A 27,319-nucleotide genomic window follows, 5' to 3' on the forward strand; every position below is an offset into this window, starting at 1 on the left:
TGGTGGGGGTCCCTCCATCCACCCCTCAGCTGGGTGGTTGGTGAGAGCCCCTGCTGTTCTCTGTGGTCCCCCACCCCTGCCCTCCTCCATGGTCCCCAAATCCCTGCCCTCCTCCATGGTCCCCAAGTCACTGTCCTCCTCCATGCTCCACATCCTCCTACATGATCCCCAAATCCCTGCCTTCCTCCAGGGTCCCCAACCTCCTGTCCTCCTCCATGGTTCCAGACCCTTGCCCTTTTCCATGCTTCCCAAATCCCTGCCTTCCTCCACGGTCCCCAACCCGCTGCCTTCTGCCGTGGACCCCATTCCCTGTTTTCCTCCATGTCCCTGACCCATTCCTTCTGCCATGGTCCCCGACCAGCATCTCCTGGGGCAGATTGGAGCAAGGATCTGTCTCACCAGGGAGAATCACTCTGCCCTGAGGCACAAAGCAAAGGAGTTGGGGTTTTCTTTGCCTGTTGGGCCTAAGGCGCAGGAAGCCAGGTTGGAAAAGCAGCCAAATGACTCAGGCATGGCTGGCAGATCCCATGCAAGGGATAGGGATAAGGCTGGGGTTCATGGAAGGAGATGGGAATTCCTGTCTTGCTCCCTGCAGCTGCACCCCCTCAGCCTCCCCAACCCCGGGCGCTCACTCCCACACCGGCAGGAGAAACAAAACAAGCATCTCCAGGGAATGTGCTTGGAAAATACCAGGTTTTATTAGACAGGCTGATGTTCAAGCTGACAGTTTTATCCCAATGCACACGATCAGGGGCATCTACACAGGCCTGTGTTCCAGCTCCCTCCCTCCCTCAGTGCTCTTGGGTGAGACGCTCACCCCCCCAGTGCCGTGGGTGCTTGGGGCTTCTTAGCAGAACAAAAAGGCCTCCTCGCTCCCCATTTTCACTCCCACATTCCCAGAGATCTCCTAAGAAAGCTCAGCAAGAGCTGGGCTGGGAACTGCAATCCTCTTGGGACTGACAGCCACTCGGAGCCACGGGAGAGGAAGCGTCGCAGTGGCGTCACCTCCCCGAGCCCGCACGGAGCCGAGTCATGATGTGTGATGGGGAGCAGGGAACAGCCCCCCACTTCTGAAGCCACTGATGCAGAAACAGAACCCAAGCACACCACGTCAGAGGGGGGAAAGGGTTTTTGCTGTCACGGAGGAGCCACATCCAAGACACGGGCACGGGGCTTTGCACGGGCGTGCGGGTGCTGAAGGGCAGAGGAAGGGAGGAGAAGAGGCGATGAGGGCTGGAAAATAAAGCAAGAGGGAAGGAAACCAGAGAAAGGATGGGGAGAATGATGGGAGCAGCCTGAGAACAGAGCAACAGTGCCTTCAAGGTCAATACTTCTTGTATGGGATGGGGGGCCTTTCCCTGGCTGCCCCACGGGCTTTAGGGGCACAGGGCAACAAGGACAGAGATGGTGCGATACAAAGCTCACAAATAGAAATGTTTGATGGCCTTTGCTCAATGTGACAGTGATACACAGTGCAACAGAGGAACAGTGACAGCATTAGCCCGTTTCTGTCAGTGTTTCAACTCCATTACCTCTTGAGAAAACCATGCAGACCAGCCGAGCAGAGGAGAGTGAGCAGTGAGATGGAGAGGGACACCAGTGAGCAACGGGATCATGTACAGCAAAGAAGGAACAGCAGTGGAGGGGCAGTAGCGCTTGGGCAGGTTTGAGACATCACTTTGAGCTCATGCACTGACTCATGAGTTCATCATTTCTCTCCAGGCTGCTCTGGCTGCTGCTCCTTCTGACATTCTGCTTGCCTTCCCTTGCACCTCGAGCCCCTCTGCACTGCAGGCAAAATCCCTCTGCCTGAGCCATGCCCCTTCCCACGCTTGGATGTAGATTTGGATCTTGGCTTCATTAGTTCAAATGTAAAGTCCTACCTCAAAGCAGAGGTCAGGAGCATGGCAGTCCCTGGGGCAGTGTCCCCAAACTCACCTGGCCTCAAGGGGACCTTTTCTTTGCAGCACATGGGAATGTGGAGCTCCCACAGTTCTCCTGCCTGAGCTCATGTCCCGCTGCACACATGGAGATGTGGGGTGCTGCCCTTCACACCCTTCCCATCACAACACAACCTTCCATTCCCAGCTTTCTCTTTCCATCTTTCATTCCTTTTGCCTTTTCCTTGCCTCAGCCAGCACTTCCATGTCCTCTTGTTTCTGTCAAAGGGAAATCCTTCTGCTCCAGAGGTTTCACCATGGACGTTTGGCAGGAGGAAGGACAAAGGATGTTCAGCAGGTCCATGGTGGGCTTGAAGGTGCCAGTCTCCATCCAGGACAAAAAAAATCTACCTCCTGGTTGGCTTGGGCTCAGGTCAGCAGCCAGCCATGCTGTCCATGATGGCCAGGTTTCAAGGTCAGCTGTCCGTGGGGAACCTCACCCTGCTCGGGTGCTTCCAAAGCAATACTCCTTCAGGACTGAGCAGCGATGCTCAGAAATGAGCCAACAAATGGCTAAAATGGGAGGAGTTTGGAAAACAAGCCCCAGAAACCTGCCTGGACTGCCCTGGGGAAGGGCAGAGCAGCAGGTGGGCAGAAGAGATGTGACCTTTTTCACTTCACAGCTCGTGACCCTCCCGTTCCTGCCTCCCTCCATGGAGCACGAAAACATGGGGGTCTGACTGAGGAATCATCAACATGGACTTGAACAAGGTCAAACTGCCAAATCCTCACCCTCAGAGCCCTGCTGATCCGCAGGTAGGACTTGGCAGCGTGGATTTTGAGTTAATGACACTCACATGCACAGAGTGCCCTCTCCTGTGCTGACACAGGGGAAGGAAACCCTGCTCACAGCTCCTCGTGGTTTCGGGTGCTGGCCCTCCTCCTCCAGCACAGCTCAGCCGGTGCTGGCCGCTCCTTCCCAACCCACTTCCTCCTCTGACACGGACTTCCAAATCCCATCACTGCTACTTGTCTGGAGCTAAAAACACCCCTGCAAACGCCCCTTCTTAAGGTGAACACCCAGGTGAAGGCTGCAGAAGATCAACTCAGCTGTTAAATGGAAGGAGAACTCACCAGGTGACCTAGAAGTCTTGGAAAGAAAAACAAGATCAATATTTGCCGAGATTTGTAGCATGCTTGTGCGAGAAAACAACAGCTGGGACCTGGCCTCTCTTTCCTCGAGCGGCACTTTGGCCCAGGGCTCCTGGTGGTGCCTGGGTCAGTGTGTCACTGCTCTCCCCTGCGCTCTCACGCCGTGCCCTCGTTCTCGCTCCCTCATGTCTTCGGGGATGCAGAGGTTGAAATTCCTCTTCATGCGCTCTTGGCATCAGTGGAAAAGCAGCTGCTGTTCTAGCTCCCCGTGCATTGCTCATACTTACAGCTTAAACATTGCCTTCTACTCGAAAGAACAAAGGTAAAATGTCAGGAATTCACAGTTTTTATTCTCTTTCTTCTGCCCACCCATCTTCCCTTGCCGTCGAGGTCAACGACTCAGAGTCCTCACTGTACGGCAGCCTTTGCCGGCGCGGCACTCAAAGGGTTGACAAACCATGGCTTTTTGGACAGATAAGACATAAGCTCATTCACCAGTAGGAACACGTGGACGGTTGGGTTACGGATCACCTTAGGGTTTCCTGTAGCGATTCTTTGGGGTTTCACCACAGCCGGTGACGTCGCAGGAGAGGACGTTGGGCTTCTTCCCCAGGCCGAGGCTTCCCAAGAGATCGGGAAGCTCGCGGGTGATGGCCTTCTCAATCTTCTCTAGGAAACACCCTCCCATGTAGGAACACTGCTGAGACAGCAGCTTGAAACTGGTGATGGGGTTGATGCCAAAGAAGTCCTTGTAAGCCTCGCGGTTGGGGAGGTCAAATTTGCTGACATTGGTCTTTGCCAGAATGGACTTAAAGATAAAGAACCTGTCAGGATCTTCCACAATGTCCCTGAACACCAGTTCTCCATCGCTAAAGAAGGTCATTTTGTCCTTGTAGGTCTGCAGGTAGCGGTCGACCAGCAGGGCGTGGATGCGCACGCGGATGGCGTGCTGGCGGATGAAGGCGATCTTGTTTTCCATCCTGTTCTCAATCACCTGGTTGAGATCCTCCAGGAGCGATATCTCTTCCTTGAGGAACAGGTCCCTGTGGGTATCCGGGTGGTAGTCGTGGGGCCAGAAGGAGCTGACATACACCCTGGGTGGCTCTGTGACGTTGATGAGAGGAGCCAGGCTCCAGAATAAGGCACCGTAGACTCTCATCAGCTCCTGGGTAGCCAGGCTGTCGGCTTTGTTCAGGATGATTCGGATCTGAGACTCGCGGCCCTTCAGCTGGCGGAACAGCATCTCCAGCTCCAGGCCCACGTCCAGCTTCGTGGGGTCAAAGACCACGAAGATGAGGTCGGCTCTGTCAATGAACCACTGGCACACGTCGTTGAACGGGTAACCTTCAGGAGAGGAAAGAGAGAACTCCAGCAGTAGTGGCCAGCACAGGATGAGTCCCTTCATCAAGGGACAGATAAACCTTGAGCCTGCAGTGCCTTGTGCCCCATTCAGGTTGGACGGGGTGTGAGGCACAGCAGGCTTCCCCTGCAGCCTAGAAACTGTTTCTCATGTGCTAAAACACTTCAGAGATGTAAAAACCCACCTCTGAATGTCTGAGCCTGTGACTATTTGTATCCCTCAGCTCCCCTCAAGACCTTTCTCCCTACTGTAGGCCACAGGTTCCTGCTGCTCCTGTGAGCAGATATCAAATCACAGGATCACAGAATCCTCAAGATTGGAAAAGCTCTCTGAGATCATCAAGTCCAGCCATTCCCCCAGAGCTGCCAAGGCCACCACTGACCCACATCCCCAAGTGTCACATCCACAAGGCTTTTAAATCCCTCCAAGAGTGGTAACTGTCACTGCCCTAGGCAGCCTGTGCCGGTGCCTGACCATCCCAGATTTCCCCAGATAGCCAACCTAAACCTCCCCTGGCACAACTTGAGGCCATTGTCCTGTCCCTTGTTCCCTGGGAGCTGAGCCTGACACCCCGCCAGCTCCACCCTCCTGTCAGGGAGTTGCAGAGCCAGAAGGTCCCCCCTGAGCCTCCTTTTCTCCAGGCTGAGCCCCCCCAGCTCCACCAGCTGCTCCTCATCAGACTTGTGCTCCAGCCATTTCCCCAGCTCTGTCCCCTACTCTGGACGTGCTCATCAGCCACATCATTGCAGATATCCAGGTCAAGGAGCACTGCTGATCTGTTCTGGCACCACAGGTGCTCTGGGAACAGACTGGTGCTTCTCTGGGCCCCACTGTAGCACCAGCCATTGGCCAAGCCTGGCTCCAAGGGTGACAAACAGGGCATTAACCGGTGAGCTGAGGTGGACAATCAGCCTCCCAAGGAGTTCTCAGGAATAACAGCAGCAATGTCTGCTCTAGGTACATTCCCCAGGTCTGAACTGCTGCTGCCATAGCCACGGGCATACAAACGTCACCATCCCCTCCAGTGCAAGGCCCCTTCTGTGGCCCAGGGCTCTTCCCCATTGTGCTGCAGCCACTTTTGTCACCTCAGATCAGTAGAGCATCTTTTCTGGGGTCCCTCAGGTGAACCCAGTAAACCCTTACCTCGTTCTTGCTGCTTGCGGTTTTCGATGATGCCCGGAGTGTCCACGAAGGTGACTCGCTCCAGCAGTTTGTGGGGCACCTCGATCCCTATCAGCTTCTCCAAGAAGTTCTGCCCAAACTTCTCCAGGGGCGAGAAGGAGCGGGCGCTGTCAGCAGCCATCACGATGCCCTCGATGGTCTTCAGCTTGGGGCCGTGCATGATGACGGTGAACTCGGAGGTGGTGGGTTCTGCCCCTGTGCAACGACGAGAGGAGCGGCAGAGGTGTGAAATCCATGCCAGGTTACAGACACAGCAGGGCTGGACTGAGACTGGGAGCACCACCAGCATCAGGAGCACTGCGTGCTTTCCAAGAGATGGGGCAGGGAAAGTAGTAGAGCTGTGAAATTCCTGCCCAAACTTGTTGGGAAAATGCCAGTAGGGCTTCTCTGTCTTCTGTGGGGGCTGCTTGCTCTGGAATTGGCCTGACTGCATAAGGTGCCCTGGGGAATCACCTCCCAGAGCCTCATTACCACAGCACTGAGGTGGCCGTGGGCATCTGCTCTCAGCTGTGAGATGACATCTGTGGGAGCAGGGAGGAGGGGAATGACTTTTCTCCTGGGAGGGTGAATTACCTGGCTCCATGTGAGGAGGGATGGGGAGAAGACAAAGGCAGGTTGCCTTTGTGATGTGACCACTGCTGTAGGGGTTGGGAGCCTCACCCCTGCACTGCAGGATGAGGATATTGTGGGAGTGACTCCTTCCTCCACCCTGGGGAGTGGGACAGACCCTGGGCTGCGATGGGCAACCTCTCCCTTCACATGGCACCGCAGCCAGGCGGGACAGAGCAGATCCCGACCTCCCTGTCGTAACAAGGGGGATCAAAGACGCGTGGCTGGGAACTGCTGACCACACGGTGTGGAAATGCAGGGCAGAGCAGTGAGCGTGGTGTACCTGTGTACAGCTGGTAGGGAGTGTTGTCCAGCCCCAGGAGGTAGTTTATCATGGAGGATTTGCCGACGCTCCACGGTCCCAGGAATAGCACCATGGGCTTGGAAGTGATCTCCCCATCTGCGGAGAGGGGAAATAACAAGAGGAAGTGAAGGAACAATAGCCGTCGCGGCCGTGCCATTAAGGGCCGGCTGTAACGAGCATCCCAGCCCAGCGAGGCGGTGGTGCTGCCGGGGGAACAGCCGCCCTCGGGGGGCCTCCAGCCATTCACCAGCCAAGGCATTGCCCAGCGCCGGCCCCGCCAGCGGGACGTCCCCGTGCTCTGCGGCAGAGCCCACCTCGCCGCCTGCCGCTCTCCGGGGTTTGGCCCCTCCACTACGGACGACTGCAAGGTCTTTTTAAACCTCGTCTCGGCTCGGTGCTGGTTTAGCCGGGGTGAGTTCGGGGCTGGCTGCGGGGTGGGGGTGTTGGTTGAAGGCGGGCACCGCAAAGCACGGGACGTGCCGAGGAGGAGGCCGTGCCTGAGCCGGGCGAGCACCTCGTGCGGAGGGAGCTGCTGCGGTTTCAGGAGCTTCGGGGCTCGGTAAGCGCGCTGCAAGCCTGGTGCCAGCTGCCTGCAAGCCTTTCTGCCGTATCCTCGCAGGGATCTGCCCCCGGGCCGTGGCTCCCAACCCTCTGGCCAAACAGGAGGTCACTGCCTGGGTGTGAGCTGGGTGTGAGGCTCCAGCTGGGTGTGGGGAGGACAGGCTGGGAAAACAGCCCCACTTTGGGCTTGGGGCAAAGACAGGAGGAGAGCGAATTATAGTCCCTCTCCCACACTCTTCAAGTCCTGCAGTGTTCCCCAGGAGGCTGGTGATGTGCCCATAAAGACCTGTCCTCTTGCCGTGCCATGGGCCCAGGAGCACAAAGGTCCCTAGGCACACACTGCCAGTGCCCCCAGGAGAAATCCCTGCTCCGATGGGACTCCTGCAATCAGCCTGTGCCCACAGTGCTCAACCCCCCAGCCCCCAGGACACCGAGCAGGCAGTCAGCAGAGCTGGAGGACACCCTAGCCTGTGCCAGCCCCTGAGCTGTGCCCAGGATAGCCAGGAGACTGATGGTCATCTCAGGTCCAAATCAGGCCAGAAATGGAAGCAAAAACTGGGTGAGTTCCCGTTGGTGGGAACCAACCCCATCCTACACTCAGGGTGGGAGAGGGTCCATCCCACTGTTGCCAGCAGGACTCCAGCCAGACAATGGGCTGGATGACACCAGAGGAGCTGGGAGATCCTCTCTCAACCAGAGCTGAACCTTCCACCACGAACCAAGGCAAGGAGATGCCCTTGAGCTGTGCTGCCATCGGCACCCTCTCTTCATCCCTACACCTAAGGCAGAGTTATTTTTCCTGAGGTAGCTGAGAGACCCTGATCCTCCACGGCTTCTGCCCACCCAGGAGCCAGCAGCTTTCCACAAAGCCAGGGATCCATCTTCAACATGGGGGAAGCCACGAAGTCCCCATGGTGCTGAGCTCCTGCCCCGAGGGCACTGGAGGGCACTGCGTGGCAGCTCCACACTGAACCTATCTGACCATGGGCACAGGAGCTGGGCAGAGTGTTCCAGTCTCCTCCTGCCCTCCTACCCATTGCAGAGCCACCATGTCACCACCAGGCAAGGAAATGGGCTGGGGACATCTGCTGCATCCATGCAGCTCAGCCCTCCTCTCCAAAGCAGGGGATGGATGGTCCTTTCTGCTGCCTGCTCCCTGCCTGCAAGCCATGGGGATCCAACCTTGTCATCTCACACAGGACCAAACTAAATGTCGAAACCTTGGACTTTCATTATTAATCATTCCTTTGCCTCTCTGTCGCCGCTGCTCTGCTTACCTGCCAGCTGTAGCTGGGTTTCAGATGGTTGTTAGTGTTATTATTATTACCCCTGTGATGTTGTGCCAGAGGTTTGGGGTGGGTCCCCGTGTGCTCTTTCATAACACATCCCTGGGCAGGTGTGGCCGTGTGAACGTGGGCACCCCTGAGCTCCGGCTCCTCTGCATGTCCACCCCTCTGCCGAGGGGCAGCCCCTCTGCCGGGTCACCCACAGCTTGTGGAGCCCACCTCTACCCCCGCGGGCTGCTTGGGCAGTGCCAGGCGTTGAGTCCCTGCAGCTCTGCAGGGAGAGCAGCAGCTCCCAGGACATGAGACCGCGTGTGGGTTCTTCTGCTGCCGCCCAGTCTGCGAGAGCAGGGAGCATCTCCCACCCGGGAGGGTGTTGGCCTGGCTTCTGTCCCTGCTATGTCCCCGCGCCACGTCTGTCAGCAGCAATTTGGGTCACCCTGATGGTCCGGAGAGGAGAAAAGAGCCAGAGCTCGCCGGAGGCTGGGCTGGGCTGGCGGCAGCTCCGCCACGGCGGCTCTCTCCAGCCACCCTGTGGCTGCTCGCTCCCAGCTCAAGCTCAGACGAGCCTCCAGCTCATCCCCCCGCAGAGCCTGCGTCTGCTTGGGCTGCTCAGCCCTGGGGGTTGGAGCAAACTGCAATTCCAATTTGCATGCCCAAGTAGTTTTTCTTTCCTAGAGCCGTGGCTTTCTGGGAGGTTTTTCCCTGCGGCAATGCCAGGCTGCCCTTTGTTAGGAGCGTGGCTGCTCTGGGGCAGGAGAATAGATGGCTCTGGGGAGACCTTAGAGCCCCTTCCAGTGACTAAAGGGGCTGCAAGAGAGCTGGAGAGGCACTTTGGACAAGGGCCTGGAGCTACAGGACAAGGGGGAATGGCTTCCCACTGACACAGGGCAGGGTTAGATGGGATATTGGGAAGAAATTCTTCCCTGTGAGGATGGTGAAGCCCTGGCACAGGTTGCCCAGAGAAGCTGTGGCTGCCCCTGGATCCCTGGAAGTGTCCAAGGCCTGGTTGGACAGGGCTTAGAGCACCCTGGGCTGGTGGAAGGTGTCCCTGCCCATGGCAGGGGGTGGAATGAGATGGGTTTTAAGGTCCCTTCCAACCTAAACCATTCCATAATTCTATGATTAACACTGGACCAGGTGTTCCCTCTCCTTGTCCTCAAACCCAGCAGAAGGGCCTGACTGACCCCATCCTTGAACCACAAACACCACCAGCCACCCTGCCCATTGCACAGACCCAGCAGCCCTCGGAGGGCTGGCCAGCTCGCTCCCAAAGCTTCAAAATCCATGTGTATCGTCAAGACACGTGTGCCCACAGATGGCAGGACGAGCCAGTGTGGCTGCAGATGGCCTGTGCCTCCTCCACACCGTGCCCCCCCTGTGCCCACGCCCACCCAGGCAGCCTGCAAGCGCCTGAACCAGAGATGCAGATAAGACAGCTATCGGAATATGCTATAAATATCTACAGCCTGCTCTGCTACTGGCACACTGGCACAACAGGGAGCCAGAGGCTCTCCAGGCCCTGGCAGGGCTCTGCCAGAGTTGTATCCGTGTCCAAAGGAGCCCAGTTCAGCAGGGTCTGACAGTGTGGCCGTGGGGTAGGACAGGAGGGACAGGAGATGGGATTCCCCTGCTTGTATCTCAGCAGGGACGTTGTCCCCATGGTGCATCATGGGACCTTCCCCATCAGGGGAAGGGCTGGGTGTTGGCTGGCATTTCTTGGACAGTCTCCCATCTCCTGCTTCTCCAGCACACCCAGAGCAGGAGAGGCAGGGAGAGGAGCCAGCTCGGGCTCCTGAGGGGGCTGAGGCCGCCGGGCAGGGGCCAGCCCGTGTTACTGGGACAGCTGCAGCTTAAACTGCAGCCAGGAGGGATCAAGGGGGGACATTCACAGAAGTTTCTGTGTGTAGGAAGGAGAAGGGTGGGAAGAAGTCCCCACTGTAGTGTGGGTAACTGGCTGGGCTCCTCCAGTTATGCGATGGATGGGAGATCAACCTATAAGTCCAACACATAGAATCATGGAATTGTTTAGGTTGGAAAAGACCTCTAAGATTATCAAGTCCAACCACTACCCCAGCACTGCCAAGGCCACCACTAAACCATGTCCCCAAGTTCCACATCCACATGGCTTTTAAATCCCTCCAGGGATGGTGACACCACCACTGCCCTGCGCAGCTGGGCCAGTGCCTTTCCAGTGAAGAAATTTTCCCCATATCCAACCTAAACCTCCCCTGGCACAGCTTGAGGCCGTTTCTTCTTGTTCTGTCCCTTGTTCCCTGGGAGCAGAGCCCGACCTCCCCTGGCTCCCCCCTCCTGTCAGGGATTGCAGAGCCAGAAGGTCCCCCCTGAGCCTCCTTTTCTCTAGGCTGAGCCCCCCCAGCTCCCTCAGCTGTTCCCACAGGACAGAGCAATGCACAGCCTCTCAGTCTTAACCCAGGAGGGAAAAGGCCTGGGTGAGGTGGGAATTTCAGGAAGGAGGGGGCTGTTGGGACGTGGAGCCAGGCTGGGACAAGTGCAGTGACCCGTGTACCAGGCTCTGCAAGGGCTGGGAACTCTGGCCCCAGTGGGTGCCACGGCACGGTGGGTGCTGGGTGTGCCGGTGCCTGGGAAGCGTGGCTGTGCTGAGCCAGAGGCAGCGCTGGCAGCATGCAGGGAGCAGGCAGCGATACCAACCTGTGGCCGAGGAGCCCAGGGTGCGTCCGGGGTAAGCTGTTAGCAGGGGACACGGGGAGAGAGAAAAGGAAATGTGAGTCCGAGGAGGGGGGCAGCAGCCTGGGTCTGGCCCAGGGCTAGGAGGGAGCTGACAGCCACATTCCCAGCAGGAGAGATGGAGTTACAGCCTGTGAGCGACCTGCAGCTCCCAGAATAAGCACTGAACTCATCTTCCTGCCCAGCAGGGATGTGGCTCGGGGTGTCCTGCACCCCAACCCTGCGCTGCTCAGAGGGTTATTGCCTTCCCCAGAGGTGTTCACTGAGCACACAGAGCCCAACCAGCCAGGGCTAGGACAGCCACCAACCTGGCAAGTGTCCTGGGGTCACCTGTACCCCACCCCTGTGGCTGGTGATGGCAACTGGGAGGTCATTCCTTACAGGGGGACACTTGCTAATTAGCACATATCAGTAATTAGGGCCACCAGCATGCACCACAACCTGGCATGACCTCACAGCAAGCTTCCCGTGGCCGGACTGGGAGAATCCCTGACCCTCAGCTAAGGACAGTCCCTCCAAGCACACGGTTGGACCCAGCTGGAGCGTGCCTGCATCCACGTGGGATGACTGAGCGGAGAGGCGGGAGGGTGGCAGGCAGGGAGAAGGAGATGGCATCTGCCAGGCTTAAGCAGAGGGTGTGTGGGAGCTTTCTGGGATGCACCCTGGCAATTCAGAACTGACGGTGACAGTCACAACTCCCCCAGGACAGGTGACACTCAGTTCCATGGGTGCTTTCACACGCTGAGGGGAGCAGAGGGGCTCCTTGGATTACACTGCTGTGAACAGAGCCGAGGGGAAGGGAGACAAAATGGGAGGCTGCTGTGTAATGGAGGGGCGAGGGTGCCTGCCATGGCACCCCTCTATATTGGCTTACAGCTCCAAAGGTCACACATATTCCATGACAGTCCTGCCTTGTCGCTCTCCCAGCTGTCCCACTCTTCCCAGCCAGCTGAGCCAGCAGCTCTGCAACCTCCAGCCTCTCCCCTCTTATGGAGGGGCACAGGGGTGGGGACATCTCCCACCCTGCAGGGACACCAGTGCTGGAATGAACCCACTCGGGACGGGGGCACCGTGCAGGGGAAGGGCTGAGAGGGCTCCCAGGGTGTCCTCACCTGCCCTGCAAGGTCAAGAGGGCTCCCTGGGCCAACCCTGTAACTAATGTGCAGGTTTCTCTAATTACACTGCTAATGAGGGACTGGGACAAGCTGGATCTGTGGGTATGAGAGGCAAAGTGCTGAGCTGGAGGTTTCCAGGATGGGGCTGTGTGTGCCAGGGTATGGCTGGGCTGTCAGAGAACCTTCAAGGAGTTTGGTGGCCACTGAAATATTTTGGAGGGGAGCACAGCCAGGTTGTCTCCCAGCTGAGCCAAGGACTGCAGGCAATGCAGCATCCCTGTGCCCTTCCCTGAGGCAGTGCTGGGGTGGCATCTGCACCGTGAGGGTGCTGTGTAGGACGCAGTGGTGTGTGCTGGGAGCTGACCTGAGAGCTGTCAGCCTGAGGGGGGCTGCTCCTCACGGTGAGGTGCAACAGAGCATTGAGTGAGGCTGTGAGGCACAGCAGGACCTGCTGTCTGAGGGGAGTTCTGTTTGGGAGCTGGGTTTGAGAGGGGGTGGTAAAACATAAGGGTTGGTTGTTGTTTCCTCTGGAGCTGAGAGGGAGAAAGGCAGTGGGAACCTGGGAAACAATCACTTCCCCAAAAAAGGGATTAGGGAGGTGGTTGCTTGGGCATGGGATGGATGAAGGGCAGGGTGGGATGTCCTGAGGGCTGGAAGCTGAGGCTGAGGCTGCATCCTCTGGCTGTGAACAGCAAAGTGAGGGTTAGAGCCCATCAGCTACCCCTGTAACCCCAGTCATCCTCCTAAACTGTGTCCCAGGTTGAGTTGCCAGCAAATTCCTCCAGCATGGACCAGAGCAGCTTGGAGAGGAGTTTGGGATGTTGCTGGACCTGTGGGGATGCATGCTGGGATGCCAGCCCTGTGTTCCTGGTGCTCCTTTCCCAGGCACGTGGCAGTGCTGTGCTGGCTGTGCCAGGGGACAATCCAGCAGCTGTGGGGTGACAGTCAGGCTGCAGCAGGACATGTTGCTGTGACCCTCAGTTACTCACCCACATGGCAAACGAATCATGGTCCCCAGCCACTGCCACCAGCACAGAGCAAGGCAGGTGAGGGCACAGCTCGTGTTTTGTGAGAGCCACCCCTTCCAGAACCCCGTGGGTGGGGGTGGGTGATGTCCAGCGTGCTCTGTGTCTTGAGGGGACAGGATCTGTGCTGGTGGTGGGGACTCTGTAGCCCTGTCCCTGCCCCGTGGGTTCCCTGTGCTCCCCATGGCTCTGTGCTGGACATGGGCTGGGTGGGTAGGGAGCTGTTCAAGCCTCTTTACGAAATGTCTGAGCCAGGGTTGGGAGCTGCAGTGAGGATGCTTGGAAAGCAGGGGTTCTGCCCTGCAGGGATGTACCCCAGGGGCTTGTCCAGCTGAACTTAGGACCTCTGTGCTGGTGGAGCCAGTCCAGCTGTAAAAGGCAGATCTGTGGGGAGGGTTTATCCTGGCCCTGCCTCACCAGGAGAGAGGCCATGTCTCCAGGTAGTTGGGCCTGGAAACCTCGGGATGCAGGCAGAGCTGCAGGACATGGAGGACAACTTCAGGACCTTGGCAGGAGGTGGATGTGGGTGTGAAGCCCTGGGTCACCAGCAGCAGGGACTCCAGCATCCCCTGGATGCTCAGAGGACATCTGGCCTTGGCTCAGGACAGGGCTTGGGTAAGGGTGCATAGGAGAGCTACCCCAGTGAACAGGGACCTCAGAATTAGGACTGAACCCTCTGTGGTTGGGAAGTGAGGCTGCTTGTAGTCACAAGAGCTTTTTATAGCTTGTGAGCATCGTGAGGCAGGGCTTCCTCTTCTGGAGGGACACACTTGTGGCAGGGCTCAGCCCACACCATGCCAGGGGCCACAGGGACCTGCTAACCCACCCAGCGTGTCTGAGATTGCCCAGGGGTGGAAACTCCAGTGCTCAGGATGAGTGAAGGCTGCGGAGCTTGAGGGATACCGTGCCCACATGGCTGTGTCCTGTACCCATCAGGAAGGATGCCAGCTCCAGCCACCCCCAGAAAGCTCATCCCCAGCCTTGAGAGGTCCTGAGCTTCCTTGCCAAGGCTGTTTCATTGGGCCGTGATCTCTGCTTGGCAGGAGGACAGGGCATTGATGTTGAGCAGGTGGGGGACCCAGAGCAGGCAGGGCTCAATGCTCAGCCCACACAGATGGCCCTGACAGCAGATGGGCTAAGGCAGATGCAGGAAACCCCGCCGCTGGGTTCACTAGGGCATGGCCTCCGAGCCCAGCATGGGCATGGACTTCTTGGGAAGCTGCAAAGGAGGACACACTATCCGAGGCTTTCCATGATCCACTCTCTGCGCTGTTATCTGCATCCCAAGGACCTGGTGGTGCTGGAGACCCCAGTGCCCGTGGCATTACCTGTGATCTCATGCTGCCTCAGCTCGTTGTATCTGTAGGAGTGCTCCAGGGGCTTGATGGAGGAGTGGTAGATCTTCCTCAGCCGCTGCAGTACTCCTGGGAGGGGAAATGTGTGGGCAGGTGAAAGGCAAACCCCACTGCCCAGGGGGAGTCCCTCCCTGGGGCATTCCCTGCAGGAGGGACATTCCTTGGAGGTCCTGAGGGTAGCTTAGCTGTGGATCAAGAGACTTGGCTCCCAGCTGAAATCTTGGCCAATCTGATCCCAGTCACACATACTGCCCAGAGAAGCTGTGGCTGCCCCAGCCCTGGAAGTGTCCAAGGCCAGGTTGGACGGGGCTTGGAGCAACCTGGGCTAGTGGAAGGTGTCCCTGCCCAATGCAGGGGTTTGGAATGGGATGCTCTTCAAGGTCTCTCCCAACCCAAATCATTTTAAGATTCTACGATTTTGATGCCTGCTCATGTTTCCTTCTGGGCACTGTCCCCATCTGCTGCCAGCAGCTGATGGAAGGAACATCCCTTGTAAGTGCTGTTTAGCACTCAACTCCCATGATCCCAAAAATCCCTCCAGCAATGTGCCAGGGATTCCTGGCATGGTCCTTAAACTGCTCACTGGAAAAAAGGAGGACCTTTTTCCACAATATCTCTTCTCACTGTCTTACCAGCCCAGACCTCTCACAGGGCCCGCAGAAGAAATCCTTAGAGTAGCAAAACCCCAAAAATAACTGGAATAAAAATCCCAGCCCTTTGTTATGAGCTGCCCCTGGTTTCTCAGGGAAGAGATGTGCCCAATTCACCAACTGCATCTTCCAGCCTCTTTTCCCTCCTAATTCTTGTACACCCGTGGGGCTGTCTTTAAAATACCTAAAATACATTAACCCAAGAGCAGCCAAAGGACAGCTATTGAAGATGTGGCATTACCAGACCTGGAAGAAGGAAGGTTAAAATCACAACACTCTAGGGAAGGAAAATCCCATCCATGCTCTTAGTGCAGGATGGTGAGGAGCCTGTCCTGCAGGGATGCTGTGGGCTGAAGGAGCAGGGTGTGCGTGGCCCCCTCACCTGAGACATCATCGGCAGGTTTCTCCTCGTTCAGCTTGAGGGTGTTCTCCAAGTGGGACCGGTCGCGCTTGGCTGGCTCGCTGGCATCTTCAACCTCTTCTGGAGGAGAAAAGCGAGAGAGCTGTTACTGCTGGAGGGGAGAACCACACAGGAGCTCACGCAAGCGACCGCCGGGCGGAGGGCATGGGGAGCACACACCCCCCAGCCTGCAGGCACGCCGTGTGCCTCGGCTGCCCCGGCACCCTCGGCATGCCGCGTGCTTTCCCTGAGGCACAGGCTCCTGGAGGCTGCCAGGGCTGTGCCTGCTGGGGGAAGCATCCTGGGCAACTGCTTGGCTCCGAGGAGGGGCGGGCTGCTCCTGGGGAATGCGAAGGACGTGCCTGGAAGGTACTCCCGGGGCTGGGACGTCGTAGCACGAGCGCGTGGCAGCTGCTGCCCAACAGGGCCCCGGCGCTTCCCCGGCGGCTGCGGCTCCCTGGGGGCTCTGCCTCGAGTGCAGACTCTGTGCTGATGTCTCTCTTTGCCCGTTCCCCACAAAAACTACACATTGAGCTGGGATTCACGAGGCTGGGGCTGACTCTGGCTCCTGGGGGACAGCCCAGCCTGACACGTCCTGGCTGCCTCGCCTTTGCCAGCAGGGCCATTTCCTCCCAGCTCTCCCACCTCTGCCTCCACATCATCCCAGAGCCCTCTGCGTGGTGCCCTGTGCCTCGTGGCTCTGTCCCAGATGTGGGGAGCATGAGGCAACTGCCTCCATCCAAGGAAGGTCCCCCAGTGTCCCCAAAACTCGGAGACAGAGGTGTCCTCACCATGGAGGTGCTGGCACACCAAGAGCCTCCAAGAGCTTTTTGGTAAGGGGAGCTGGGTTGGGCTGTAATGGGGGTTTGGGGACGGGTCTGGGGACACCAGGGCCAAGGAGGGCACCACCAAGCCATGAGGCTGTGTTGAACATCTACATAGCATTGGACTGAGGAAGACCTTTTGACTTGCCAAGTGAAGCCACAGAGACCAAACTGGGCTTGCCTTTTGGGAAAAACAGGAGGTTTTTTGAGCTGGGACGTTGGTGTAGATGAACAAGAAAAAAAGACTCAGCTGGGTCCGAAGGTCGCTGCCCAACCCGTGGGCCAAAGTCTACAAGTATTTCTAGGAAACCCTGGTGGGGGGTGTCCCTTTTGCTCAGTTAGCCTTTCACTTACTGAGCGGGGCCAGTGCACTGGTAACTCATTGCCCTGGATTAGCTGTTCACACTTTCCCTGTGAGCCAAGAGCTGGTGGAGAAGAGACCCACCATCCCAGGAGCATCCTGCCCCTGCACCGAGCTGAGGGTCCGGAGGCCTCTGTGGGTGGAGGATAAAGAGCCTTTAAGATGTCTGTGGGTGCTGGAAGGGGCCTGGGGCTTAAAAATCTTATCCACGTCCACATCCCTGAGAAGACATCGTGGACTTAACGTGGAGTGAGGGGAATATCAGCCAGTTTTGGCACTGCTGTGCCGAGCACCTGTGGGCTCCTGCTGCGCCCTCGCTGCCCACGGCCGTGTTAGGGGCAGGTGGGGAAGCACAAGCGTTAGGACAGGGCCATGCACTAGGCGAGGTTTAATGTGCCAAGCTCAGCTCCACCGGGGTTGATAGTAGGTCACTCTCGCCGCTAGAGCACACCCACAAGAAAAGACTCCAACCTCTCTGGCTGTGCCGGGGCTTGGCGGCAGCTGGGGGGGTGCTGGGGACCTCTGTTTCTGCCACTGGAGGATCATCTGTAGGGGGGTCTTCTGCCACTGTTGGAGGGTCTTCTGCCACTGCTGGGGGGTCTTCTGCTACTGCTGGGGGGTCTTCTTTTGCTGGCGGGTCTTCCACTGCTGCTGGTGGATCTGCTGCTGGTGGGTCTTCTGCCTCGTCCCCACAGGGTGGGTGATGGCAGCTGGCAGGGCCATCCCTGGCTGCTCCCGTGCCAGCAGCTGCTGGTTTGCCATGGCTCTCTTTGTCGGAAGTGCTGGCTGCTTCCTTGTCACTCCCTTCAGTTTCGTTCTCCGACCTCTCACCATCTTCCTCAGATTCCTTCTCCTCCTTAGAGTCTCCCTCCTCCTCAGACTCTCCCTTGCCTTCATCTTCCTCAGACCCCCCGTGTTGACCTTCTTCAGACTCTCCTTGCTCATCATTTTCCTCCAGGCTCTGCTCATCCCCTTCTTCTCCCCCTTCCAGAGCAGACGCTGCTCTTGGCTCCTCTGTTTCCTCTTCCCCAGGCTGCCCTTGCTCCTCAGAGCCTGCTTTCTCCATGCGGGGCTCCTCATCCTCCCGGGCACGGTTGGCAACTTGCGTGCCAGAGCCGTGGATCCCTCCGTGATGCGCTGCCACGGCATCCTCCCCTGGGCTCTGTCCCTTCTCCTCGGCGCTCTCCTCCGTCCGGCTGGCCCCTGGCCCCAGCCCCTTGCTCAGGCTGCTCGCCGGTTCTTCCTCCCCCTCTCCACGTCCCTCCTCAGCGGCGCCGGGCAGGGAGGCGTTGGCAGCGCCACCGTCTTGCTCCTCCTCGGGGCTGCCATCAGCCACCTTCTCCTGCAGCCGGGGCTCTGTGGCTGGCAGGGGGGTTTGGGCAGCACCGTGGTCCGTGCCGGGGGTGCGCGGCTCTAAACGATGAGAACAGCTCGGTCAGTCTCACCCGCGGCCGGCACGTGGATATTTGGGGTACCCACCGACCCCCGCCAGCACGGGGGGGGGCCCTGGGGGAGGAGTCGTGGCTGCTACCAAGAGGTTTAAAACTCATCCCCAAACCTTCTCTAGGCCCAGCTCGATTTTCTGTCCCCGTCGCAAGAGGTTGGGCACAAAGATGCGTTTTTGGGGAGCAAAGCCGAGCTAGCAGAGAGCTCTGTGGCTGTGCTGGTTGAGGCTGCCACCCACCACAAAGCACTGCAGGGAGGCGGCAGAGCAGCCCTAAAAAAAAAAACGGGGGAAAGGAATAAAAATAACAATTTTGACGGGGGCTGTGGGCACTTGGCAGGTTAAAAGGGTCCTTCCGCAGCCCTGACTCGGGAGAGCATCACACCAGCCGTGGTGAGTGGCAGGGCGAGAGGGAGGAGCTTCCTGGCACAAGGGGCTTCCCAGCTCGGGGTCCTGCCTTTCCACAGGCAGGGACTGACCCTGGCTGCAGGGCTCGGGAGCTATTTATTGTGACTGTCCCTTCACTAGGAAAGCATCTGCCTCGCCGTGCCGCTGGCGGGGACACAATGAGTTTGTTCTGTGGCCCGGGAGAATCCATCCGTATTTTCCATAGGCTCCAACTGCAATTTAACATTAGTCGGCGGGTGCCAAAAATAAAAGATCACGGCTATACTGTCTCCATTACAAACAGTTGCTGCTGGTCTAAATAATCCCCCCAAACGCCTAGTGCCAGGGGAGCATTTCATAGGAAAGTAATTCCTTTGTACGCCAGCTGGCAAGCAGATGCCAAGCAGGAAAAAATGCCATCTCCACCCAGGCTGCGGGAGGAGAGCGGGCAGCGCTGGGCACGGGCAGCCCTCTGCTCCTGCTCCCACGCCGTGTCCGTGCAGGAGCCACGGGACAGTGTCCCGTGGAGCATCGGCAGGACCTCAGCAAAGCCGGGGCAGGGTGGCTGAGTACGGGAGGAGCAGGGCTGGGACCAGCACGGTGTCAGCCCCAGACCACCCAGCCCAGTTTGTCCCGATGCTGGGTGGGTGGTTGTGTCTCCATTGTGCCCGTGGGGCTGTTACCTGACATCAGGACGCATCGGGAGGCTCGTGCCATGCCAGCAGCAGGCACTGGGAGAGACAGGCTGCCCCCAGCCTGCCCGCATTCCCAGCGGCTCCCTGGCAGGGCAGAGGAGCACGGCTCCTCACCGTGCCCAACCCGGGTGTGTGGGTGACCCTGCCTGTGCCCTCACTGACCTCCCTGGCCTTTGCTGGCACATGGCTTGCAGGTGCATCTGTGCTACCAGTTCAGCTCCCAGATGGAAGGCAGATGGGTGGTGGAGATGGCAGCTCCCACCCCCCTCCCTCCTGCCCTTGTCTTCCAGGTTACCTTCCCGTGGGACCCGTGGGACCCTGCAGGAGCTGCTTGAAGGGGGACATTTATGTTTGACCTACAAAACCCTGGGTGGCTGGAGACCAACATGCCCCTGCCTGGACCTGGTGGTCTGGGAACCAGCCTGGGTCACTGGAGGGTCCTCTAATCTGATGGGAATGGGGATATTGTAAGCTTGGGCCCAAAATAGCTGGTGGCCTGGAGGGCTGGAAGAGGAGTGATGGTCAAAGTGGAGAAGGGGGCAGGACCAGGCAGAGGAGACCTTGAGTGTCCTGAGGGCTTTGTCTGGGGTCTGTGTGTCTCCTCTGACTCAGAGGGGCCATCACCCACCATGGCCAGGCGCAACTGCAACCCCAGTGCCCACCACAAGCCATCCCTTACAGGGAGAGGGAAATATCCCCCAGGCGCTCCAACGGGGGTGCTCCTGCCAGTGTGCTGCTCATGGGCTTTTATCCTGTGACCTTCAACGTCTCACACAAAGTCCCTGTCCCCTCTGCACCTCCTTCTCCCTCCTGTTTCCCCTACATGGTCCCCCAGTCCCCGGTGGGGTGAGTTGTGCTGGCCTGCTGATGGCCGGGTGATGAGCATGAAATGGGCCGAAGGTTACGGGCTTAACACCCTCCGTGCACCCGCCCGGGGCTAAAAATAGGGCGGCAGCAACTGTACGTGGGGATCGGGAGGAGCGGTGGAGAAGCCCCAGCCCCTCACCCTGCTGTCAGCCAAGGGTGACGTCCACACCTGGGGGCCCCCCATGGGCTCCGGGAGGGGACAGCCACGGTGTAAAGTGACACCGGGGCTCCCTGCGCTCACACCTTGCATTGTGCCAAGCGGATGGGTGGCACGGGAGAGGAGCCCTCGCCCTGCTCCCCTCAGGGACCCGACCTCCCAGAGGGTCCTTGTCCTGCACTGCCCCAGTCTCATCCTGGGGGGCTGTCAGCTGCCTGGGGACCCTTTTCCCGGCAGTGACAGCAGGGATGGAGAGCTCACAGTGGGACTGTGTGCGCCACAGGATGCCACAGCTTGTTTGCACCCGGGAAAAGCCCATGAGGGAAGGGTAGGGGTGGCTGCCGGAGGCTGAACATCACGGAGTCCCCTCCATCCCTGCATGGGGATGTACAGAAAGGCAAAGACCTGGTTCCAAAATGGATCCTCCAGGAGGACAGGGAGGAGGGACTGATGGGCACAGGTGGCCCTGGAGGGACACTCTCCCCCTGCAGCAGAAATCGGAGCCCCGAGCGTGGGGCCGGTGATGGCAGGGAATGGCTTTTCACACGCCCCCCTCCCCTGCCTGGATCCCAGCCCCTGCAGCCCTGGGGTATTATCCACTGGCTCCTGCCAGTCCTGTACTCCCCACGCCCTCCCTGTGGGATCCCGGGGGGACCTCGCACCGTCCACCCCTGCCTTTGTTCTGACAAAGCTCTTTGAAACCTCGTGGAGAATGACTGGGCACAAAGCCTGGGACTTTCTGGGATTTTCCAGCTGGACCTGCTGCAGACCCCCCCCTGCTTTTCCACAAGACCCCATTTCGTGATGATGTCCTTGCCCACTGGGTTCTGTGAGGTCTCCATGGCTTTCACTTGGGATTGAACCAGCCTGTGGCCCAGCACCAGTTTGGAGCCAGCCAGGCCAACACCTTCAGAGGGAAGTGTCCCACAGGGGCTCAAGCAGCCCAGAGGACACAAGACCCTTGTGCACCCCAAAACCCAGGATGCCCAGACACATCATCACATCCCAGAAGCTTCATGATCCCAAAACACCAGGATAAAGCAAATATATTCCAGTTTTTCCAATGCAGAGAGAGATCTAGATAACAGCTTTGTCAGACTAATTGGCCTCATCTGTGCAGAAGATTTTAAGTTTAGTCAAAAAAAGTTTATAAATTGATTTGATTTTTATAAAGAGTTGGATATAACTGCATGATATTTTGATTAGGAAATGGTAAAAAATCCTCATCAGGATCTACCAAAGGGATTTAAAACCTGAAGCTTTCTGAATATAGAGATGAAAATGGAGGAATCAGTGCTGTGGGGTGTTTATTCCAGTCTCCCCACCCTAAAGATCTGGAAGGAACCCTGAACCCCTGACTTGCAGAAGACAGGAAGATGAGGGAGGTGGGAGATGAAGCACTTGCTGCTTCCTGGCCGAGGAGATCTGGGTCTGTCAGTGAGAAGACAGCCCGGAAACATCAGGTATTTTGGCACAGGCAGATGTCACACTGCACATCGAGGAACATCAACCCCTGGTGTCCCTTGCAGGGTCTGCAGCCCAGGGAAATGCTGAGGGACCTGAGGGACATGCTGTGGAACGGCTGGGGCTGGAGGAGGGACTTCCATGAGATCACACTGGGCCTGTCCCCTGGCCTCCAAACACAGGAGGCTTCACCAACCCATCCCAGGAGTGTCCCCTGAGGAACATGCTCCATGCACTCAGGGAGAGCCTTCCTTGGGTCATCCCAAGCATTCTTGGTCCCCTGGGCAGCCCTTGGACTTGCCAAACTGGATTCTAATGCATGATGACCTGTTTTCCCAAAAGATCCTCAAATCCATGGGAATGTTTGGCAGGCAGTGCCTGGTGGAGCCAGGCAGGGATACCCAGCCCTGGGGGTCTGACCCAGCTGCAAGCAGCACTCCAGCACAGGGAGGGGGTCACACAGCTCTGGGCCGTGTCCCACGGCATGCCCCATGTGTGGGGAGGGTTGAGCCACGTGCCTGGCTGGCACCAGGGCTCTGCTGACACTGCCAACGCCCCATCCTGGCTGGGGGTGCCCGGCTGGAGCCCCCCCAGCCCCTCCAGCAGCCCCCACTGGCACACGAGCTCCCGGCTTCCTCCAGCTATCACTTACAAGGGAAATGTCCCCGTGGGCTGAAAATAGCCCGGCAGAGCCCTGCTATTCCTGCAGAGCCCAGGGAACAGGCAATTCCATGAGCGATCTGGTCACCCTGACTGGTTGCCAGGCTGGGGTTTTGACACTCTGGATCGGTGAGCGGGACACGGTGGGGACATGGAGAGAGCCTTTTCCCTGGGCATGGCATGGCACGGCCCTCCCAGACCGGTGCCATCTCACAGAGACCTGCTGGTGTCCCTGTGCCACCGAGGCACAGGGGAGCTGTCCTGGCCTTCTTGCTCGGCTGAGACAAAGATGGATAATGGAGAGAATGTCACAGCACAGCCAACCTGCCCAACACCTGCTTTGGTCTGCTCAGCCAACAGCTTGGCAGTGAGATAGGGTACCCACAGGGACATGGGTCTCCTCCAGGTGTGGCACCAGGGGTGTGCCAGGGATGCAGGTAGCACAAGCACCCAGAATCCATGGGTGCCTGATGCATCCCAAGCCCCTTGTCTCACTTCAGCCATCCAATGGCAGTGGTGCCCATGGCTGTGCCAGTGCTGGGCAGTGGAGTGAGTCCAGTGGGGTGTCACTGGGACACAGCTGTCCCCACCACTGGGGACACTGGTTATCATGGGCAGCATTGGCCTGGGATGGTCAGGGTGGGGGGTCTCTATGGGTGCTGTGCCTGGGTCCCACAATCCCACTCCCAAGATGTTCTGTCCTGGGAGGTGGAGCCCACCCTGAAGTGACACATTCCAGACGATGGGGACACTCCAAGGTGGCACATTCCATGAGATGGCGTATACCCCAAGGTGACATGTCCTGGGTGATGGGGAACACCCCAAGATGCCATGAGGACACACTGATGGAGCTCATCCCGAGGTGACCTGGAGATGAGGCTGAGGCAGGATGAGGACTCCCATGCCTGCTGTCTGTGCCAGCCCCACAGTGCCTTGCAGGAGGACACCAAGAGCCAGGGCTTTCCCCAGTCCCTCTCCCAGCTTGGAGGCGGGGATGGCATTGCCATCCCACTCAAATCTGTGATGGTTGTAGGGCCAAAGGCTCCCCAGGGCAAAGCTGCCAAGCTTGGTGTCTGGGCACTGCTCTGCCAGCGTCCCGTGGCCCATTCCCTGTGGCCACAGGGGTCACCCAGCCTGAGAGGACTGGGGTCTGCCCGAGGTGTGAGTGCAGAGAAGGAGATCTTCTGCAGGCAGGAGTGGATGGAGCCACCACCACCACGTGGTGCCCTCACCACGAGCCACCACCCAGCCCTACAGTGGGTGCCAGTCCCTGCTGGGGCTTCTGGCCATACTGGGGACCTTTGCCAGCCCTGGCCACGTGGGCTGTGGGTCATTTTGGCTGGGACTGTAGGAGCGCAGGCACAGGGCAGTTCCCACACCTGGCCTCTGGAAACAGTGACAGGGTCCCAGCAGCCCCAGGGATCACTAAATCCCGAGGACCACACCTTGCCATGATGCCTCAGTGAAGGCCTTGGTTCCCCACTGGACTTCCATCCCCTTCTCTTCACCAAAGAGGGGTTGAATGGAAAGACATGGCCCAGAAACAGAAGAAACACCCCCCAGAAGCCGCTTCCTGCACCCCAAAGGAGCTGGGTCCGAGAGCCTGGCTTGGCACCAAAGGAAAAGCAAAACTCATCCTGCAGATCCCACCAGTCCCCTGTGGAGCAGAACTGTGGGCAAGTGCCACTGCTTACAGCTTTTTTGCAAACCTACAGGATCAGAATAAATTATGGGACCCCTCAATAAGCAGGAGATGCCAAATGTGGGGACCTGGGGGGGCTTCAGCCACCCCTCGGGGACCCCAACACACCTCCGTGGCCTTTGAGAGGGCCATGCCAGCCTCCATACCAGCCTCAGCACAACCAAGACCTGGGCTGGTGGTCACCCACCATGGTGACAACCCCCCCGATGTCCCACAGGGCCACCAGCCCAGCCAGAGGTGGCACCAGCCACCAGCTATGCCCGTAGAGGTCCTTTCCAACCCCCACCCACCGACCCGACCGGTGGCCCCATGGAGGTCACCCCAGCGCTGTCGGGGTGTGTCACTGGCCCCCAAGCCCATTCATTCCCAAGAACGGCCCAAGATGCCCTTAAAAGGCCACAACTCGGCGGGGCCGGGGGTGCCGGGTGCTGGAAGGCGGCAGCTGCGGGTGCTCGAGCGCGGGGCTGCGGCGGCGCGGGGCGGGGGGGCGGCGGCCGGGGGGGCTGCAGGGAGCGCAGTGTCCCCTTACACGGCTGTTTCCATACATAGCCGCCCCCCTCTCCCGGCTGCGCGGCCGCCGGAGCCCGGCCAGGCAGAGAACCGGCCCAAATTAACTCAAGGGCAAGCAAGGGTACCAGCGATGCCGCCCCACCGCGCGGCCCCAGGGACGCCCGGCCGCGGATCGGGGTGCTGAGTGGGGATGGGACAGCCCCGGGGAAGGGGGTACGGGGTCATCAGAGATCCCCAGCGCCCTGGCAGCACCCCCCCTCCCCCCTAAGTCCTCACAGTCCAAAATCAAGGCACCACGGCAGCCACAGGTGACACTGCCCCCAGGGCACGTTAGCAGCGGCACAGCCCCTGCGCCCACCCTGACTCCGTAGGAGGGACCCCAGCCTGCAACCCCCGCCATCCTCTCCTGTCCCCGGCCCCCCAGCACGTTTTGGGGTGACTCTGCAGACCTGGCAGAGCTGTCAGGGAGCCCAGCCGGCTGTACCCCTGCTGCCCTGCCCGGCTCACAGCCCTTGGGGGCAGGCTGGGCTCACCGGGCACCCCAGAGCCTCATCTGCACCCTCAGCCCCACAGGCACCCACAGTTCTACCTGCACCTGCAGCCCCACAGGTACCTGCGACCCTGCAGGGCACCCACAGCCCCACACAGGTACCTGCAGCCCTGTGGGGACCCCACAATCTCCTTGGGGCCCCCCAGCCCCATGGGCACCTGCAGCCTCATAGACCCACAGCCCTATGGGAACCAGCATCCCTATGGGGACCCACAGCCCCGTGAGGACCCCATAGCCCTGCGAGAACTCACAGTCCCATTGGGACCGACGGCCCCATGGGATCCCCACATCCCCACAGGCACCAACAGCCCCATGGGGACCCTATAGCCCCACAGGCACCCACAGCTCTGCAGGGTCCATGGGGTCCCCACAGCCCCATGAGGACCTCACAACCCTGCTGGTACCCACCACCCCATGGGTTCCCCAAAGCCCCGTGGGGTCCCCACAGCTCCAAGGGCACCCGGAGCCCCACAGGGCTCCCATAACTGCATGGGCACCCACAGCCCAATGAGGACCCCATAACCCCACAGGCACCCACAGTTACTCACAGCCCCGTGGGGTTCCCACAGTCCCACGGTGTCTCCGCAGCCCCAAGGGCACCCACAGCCCTGTGGGGACCCCACAGCCCTGCCAGCTCCCAGAGCCCCGTGGGCACCCCCAGCCCCCCGGGGCGCCCCCAGCCCCCGTGAGCCCCCCCGGCCGGTGCGTGGCCGTACCTGCGGTGCTGAGGAGCAGGAGCGAGGCCACGCAGCAGCAGAGCAGGTTGAGGCCCTTCATGGTGGCTGCCAGGAGCTCCCTGACGCTCGCTGCCTCTATTTATACGGCGGCGGCGCGGGGCAGGGCAGGCAGGGCAGGCAGGGCAGGCAGGGCAGGCAGCTGCCCGCACAGATGCTGCTGCCGCCACCGTCCTTCCGCTCGCGGGGGCCCTGGGAATGGGGACGGGGACAGGGAATGGGCACAGCGGCAGCGCTGGGAATGAATGGCTCGTGTCGGGGATGCGATGGCACGGCACACCTTGTGGCGCGGGGTCCCTGGGGTGGCACTGCCCGTGTGGGGTCACTGTCCCCGTCACAGGGTCCTGCTGGCGTGGTGTAGTGGAGCTCCTTGGGCTGCCTCAGCTCCTGCAGCTCCGCTGGGGCCGGAGCAGCATTTTACGGAGGGGAAGTGCTGAGTGTCCCCGAAGGGGAGTGTCCCCAAGCACCTCGTCCTGGGCTGATTCGGTGTCCCCTCAAGCCACCGCAGGTCACAACTCCAGGCAATGCCACACACCCTATAGGCAAGACATGTCCCTTCCACCCTGGCAGGGGCCCCACTGGCACTGGCACTGTGCTGGCAGCGTGGCACGGTGGGCAGTGTCCCCTCCCCACAGCCAGAGGCACAGGGTCACCATCTCCTGCCCCCCTCACTTGTAGGGAACAGCCACCCAGTGCTGTCCCCGTCTGGCCGTAGCAGAGTGGCCACTGGGCTCCATCACTGCAGGAGCCACTTCTGGGGACTGTGACCCAGCTTTTCCTTGGGGAAGAAGCCGACTGTGGGAGCAGAGGGAGCCCTTGACCCCGAGATGGGGTGGGGGAGAGGAGGTGATGGTAGGGAGCAGGCAAGACCTAGCCCTGAGCTGGACACCATGGATGGCCACAGGATGGAGGGGGAGTGGGAGAGACCCACAGCTACGGGGGGATGCAGACAGCTGGGAAAAATGGGTGCCCCCCCCCAAAAAAAAAAAAAAAAAGCCAGAGATGGGTACCTCCCACATCCTGGTACAGGGACACTCCCACCCTGGGGCACCAGAGGTGCCAGCCCCAGTGCAGGGGGACACTGAGCCCACCCCAGCCATGTGATCTTATTAAAACCAGCCCCAGACCCTCCCACCATCTCAGCAGTGAGCTGAGCCCTGAGGTGCTCATTGCACACGTGGGCAGCTCTGGCAGGGCTGAGCCTTCAAACACAGCCTGGCTGCTCAGTGGGAAACCTCTGCCTCCTGCCCGTGATTCCCAAGGCAGCCAATGCTCCCCTGCCCTCCCAGTAGTCCCCCACGGGACCAGTGTCCATCCAGGTGGGATCCATCCCTGTCCTGTCCCCAGCCCTGCCACAAATGTTAACGCCGGGACCGAGC

The 27,319-nt window shown here is 59.3% G+C and overlaps 1 protein-coding gene across 2 annotated transcripts; it reads right to left on the reverse strand.

Moving 5' to 3' along the window:
- Positions 1-712: 712 nt before the first annotated feature.
- Positions 713-26,053, reverse strand: SRL (sarcalumenin). Of its 2 annotated transcripts, XM_050317644.1 has the most exons (8): positions 25,923-25,983; positions 17,242-18,183; positions 15,568-15,666; positions 14,509-14,604; positions 11,005-11,040; positions 6,467-6,583; positions 5,536-5,769; positions 713-4,376 (listed from the first exon to the last, which is right to left on the reverse strand). In XM_050317644.1, exons 1-8 carry the CDS (start codon positions 25,981-25,983, stop codon positions 3,565-3,567), a joined length of 2,397 nt encoding a protein of 798 aa, XP_050173601.1. In that variant the 3' UTR covers positions 713-3,564. The 2 variants fall into 2 exon arrangements, with proteins under 2 accessions (XP_050173601.1, XP_050173602.1); XM_050317645.1 differs by lacking the exon at positions 17,242-18,183 and having other exon boundaries at positions 25,923-26,053.
- Positions 26,054-27,319: the final 1,266 nt, after the last annotated feature.

Source organism: Myiozetetes cayanensis, unplaced genomic scaffold (genome assembly GCF_022539395.1).
Source record: "Myiozetetes cayanensis isolate MyiCay16 unplaced genomic scaffold, myiCay2020 scf20-37, whole genome shotgun sequence".
NCBI lineage: Eukaryota > Metazoa > Chordata > Aves > Passeriformes > Tyrannidae > Myiozetetes > Myiozetetes cayanensis.

What these genes read in the sequence shown, in the direction of transcription:
- SRL (XM_050317644.1), bottom strand. Translation starts at nt 25,983, where the DNA reads ATGAAGGGCCTCAACCTGCTCTGCTGCTGCGTGGCCTCGCTCCTGCTC. An exon ending in ACCTGCCGATGATGTCTCAG is followed by an intron (nt 14,605 to 15,567) that starts GTGAGGGGGCCA and finishes TTCCCCTCCCAG; the next exon opens with GAGTACTGCAGCGGCTGAGG. An exon ending in CCGCAAGCAGCAAGAACGAG is followed by an intron (nt 4,377 to 5,535) that starts GTAAGGGTTTAC and finishes CCTCTCCTGAAG; the next exon opens with GTTACCCGTTCAACGACGTG.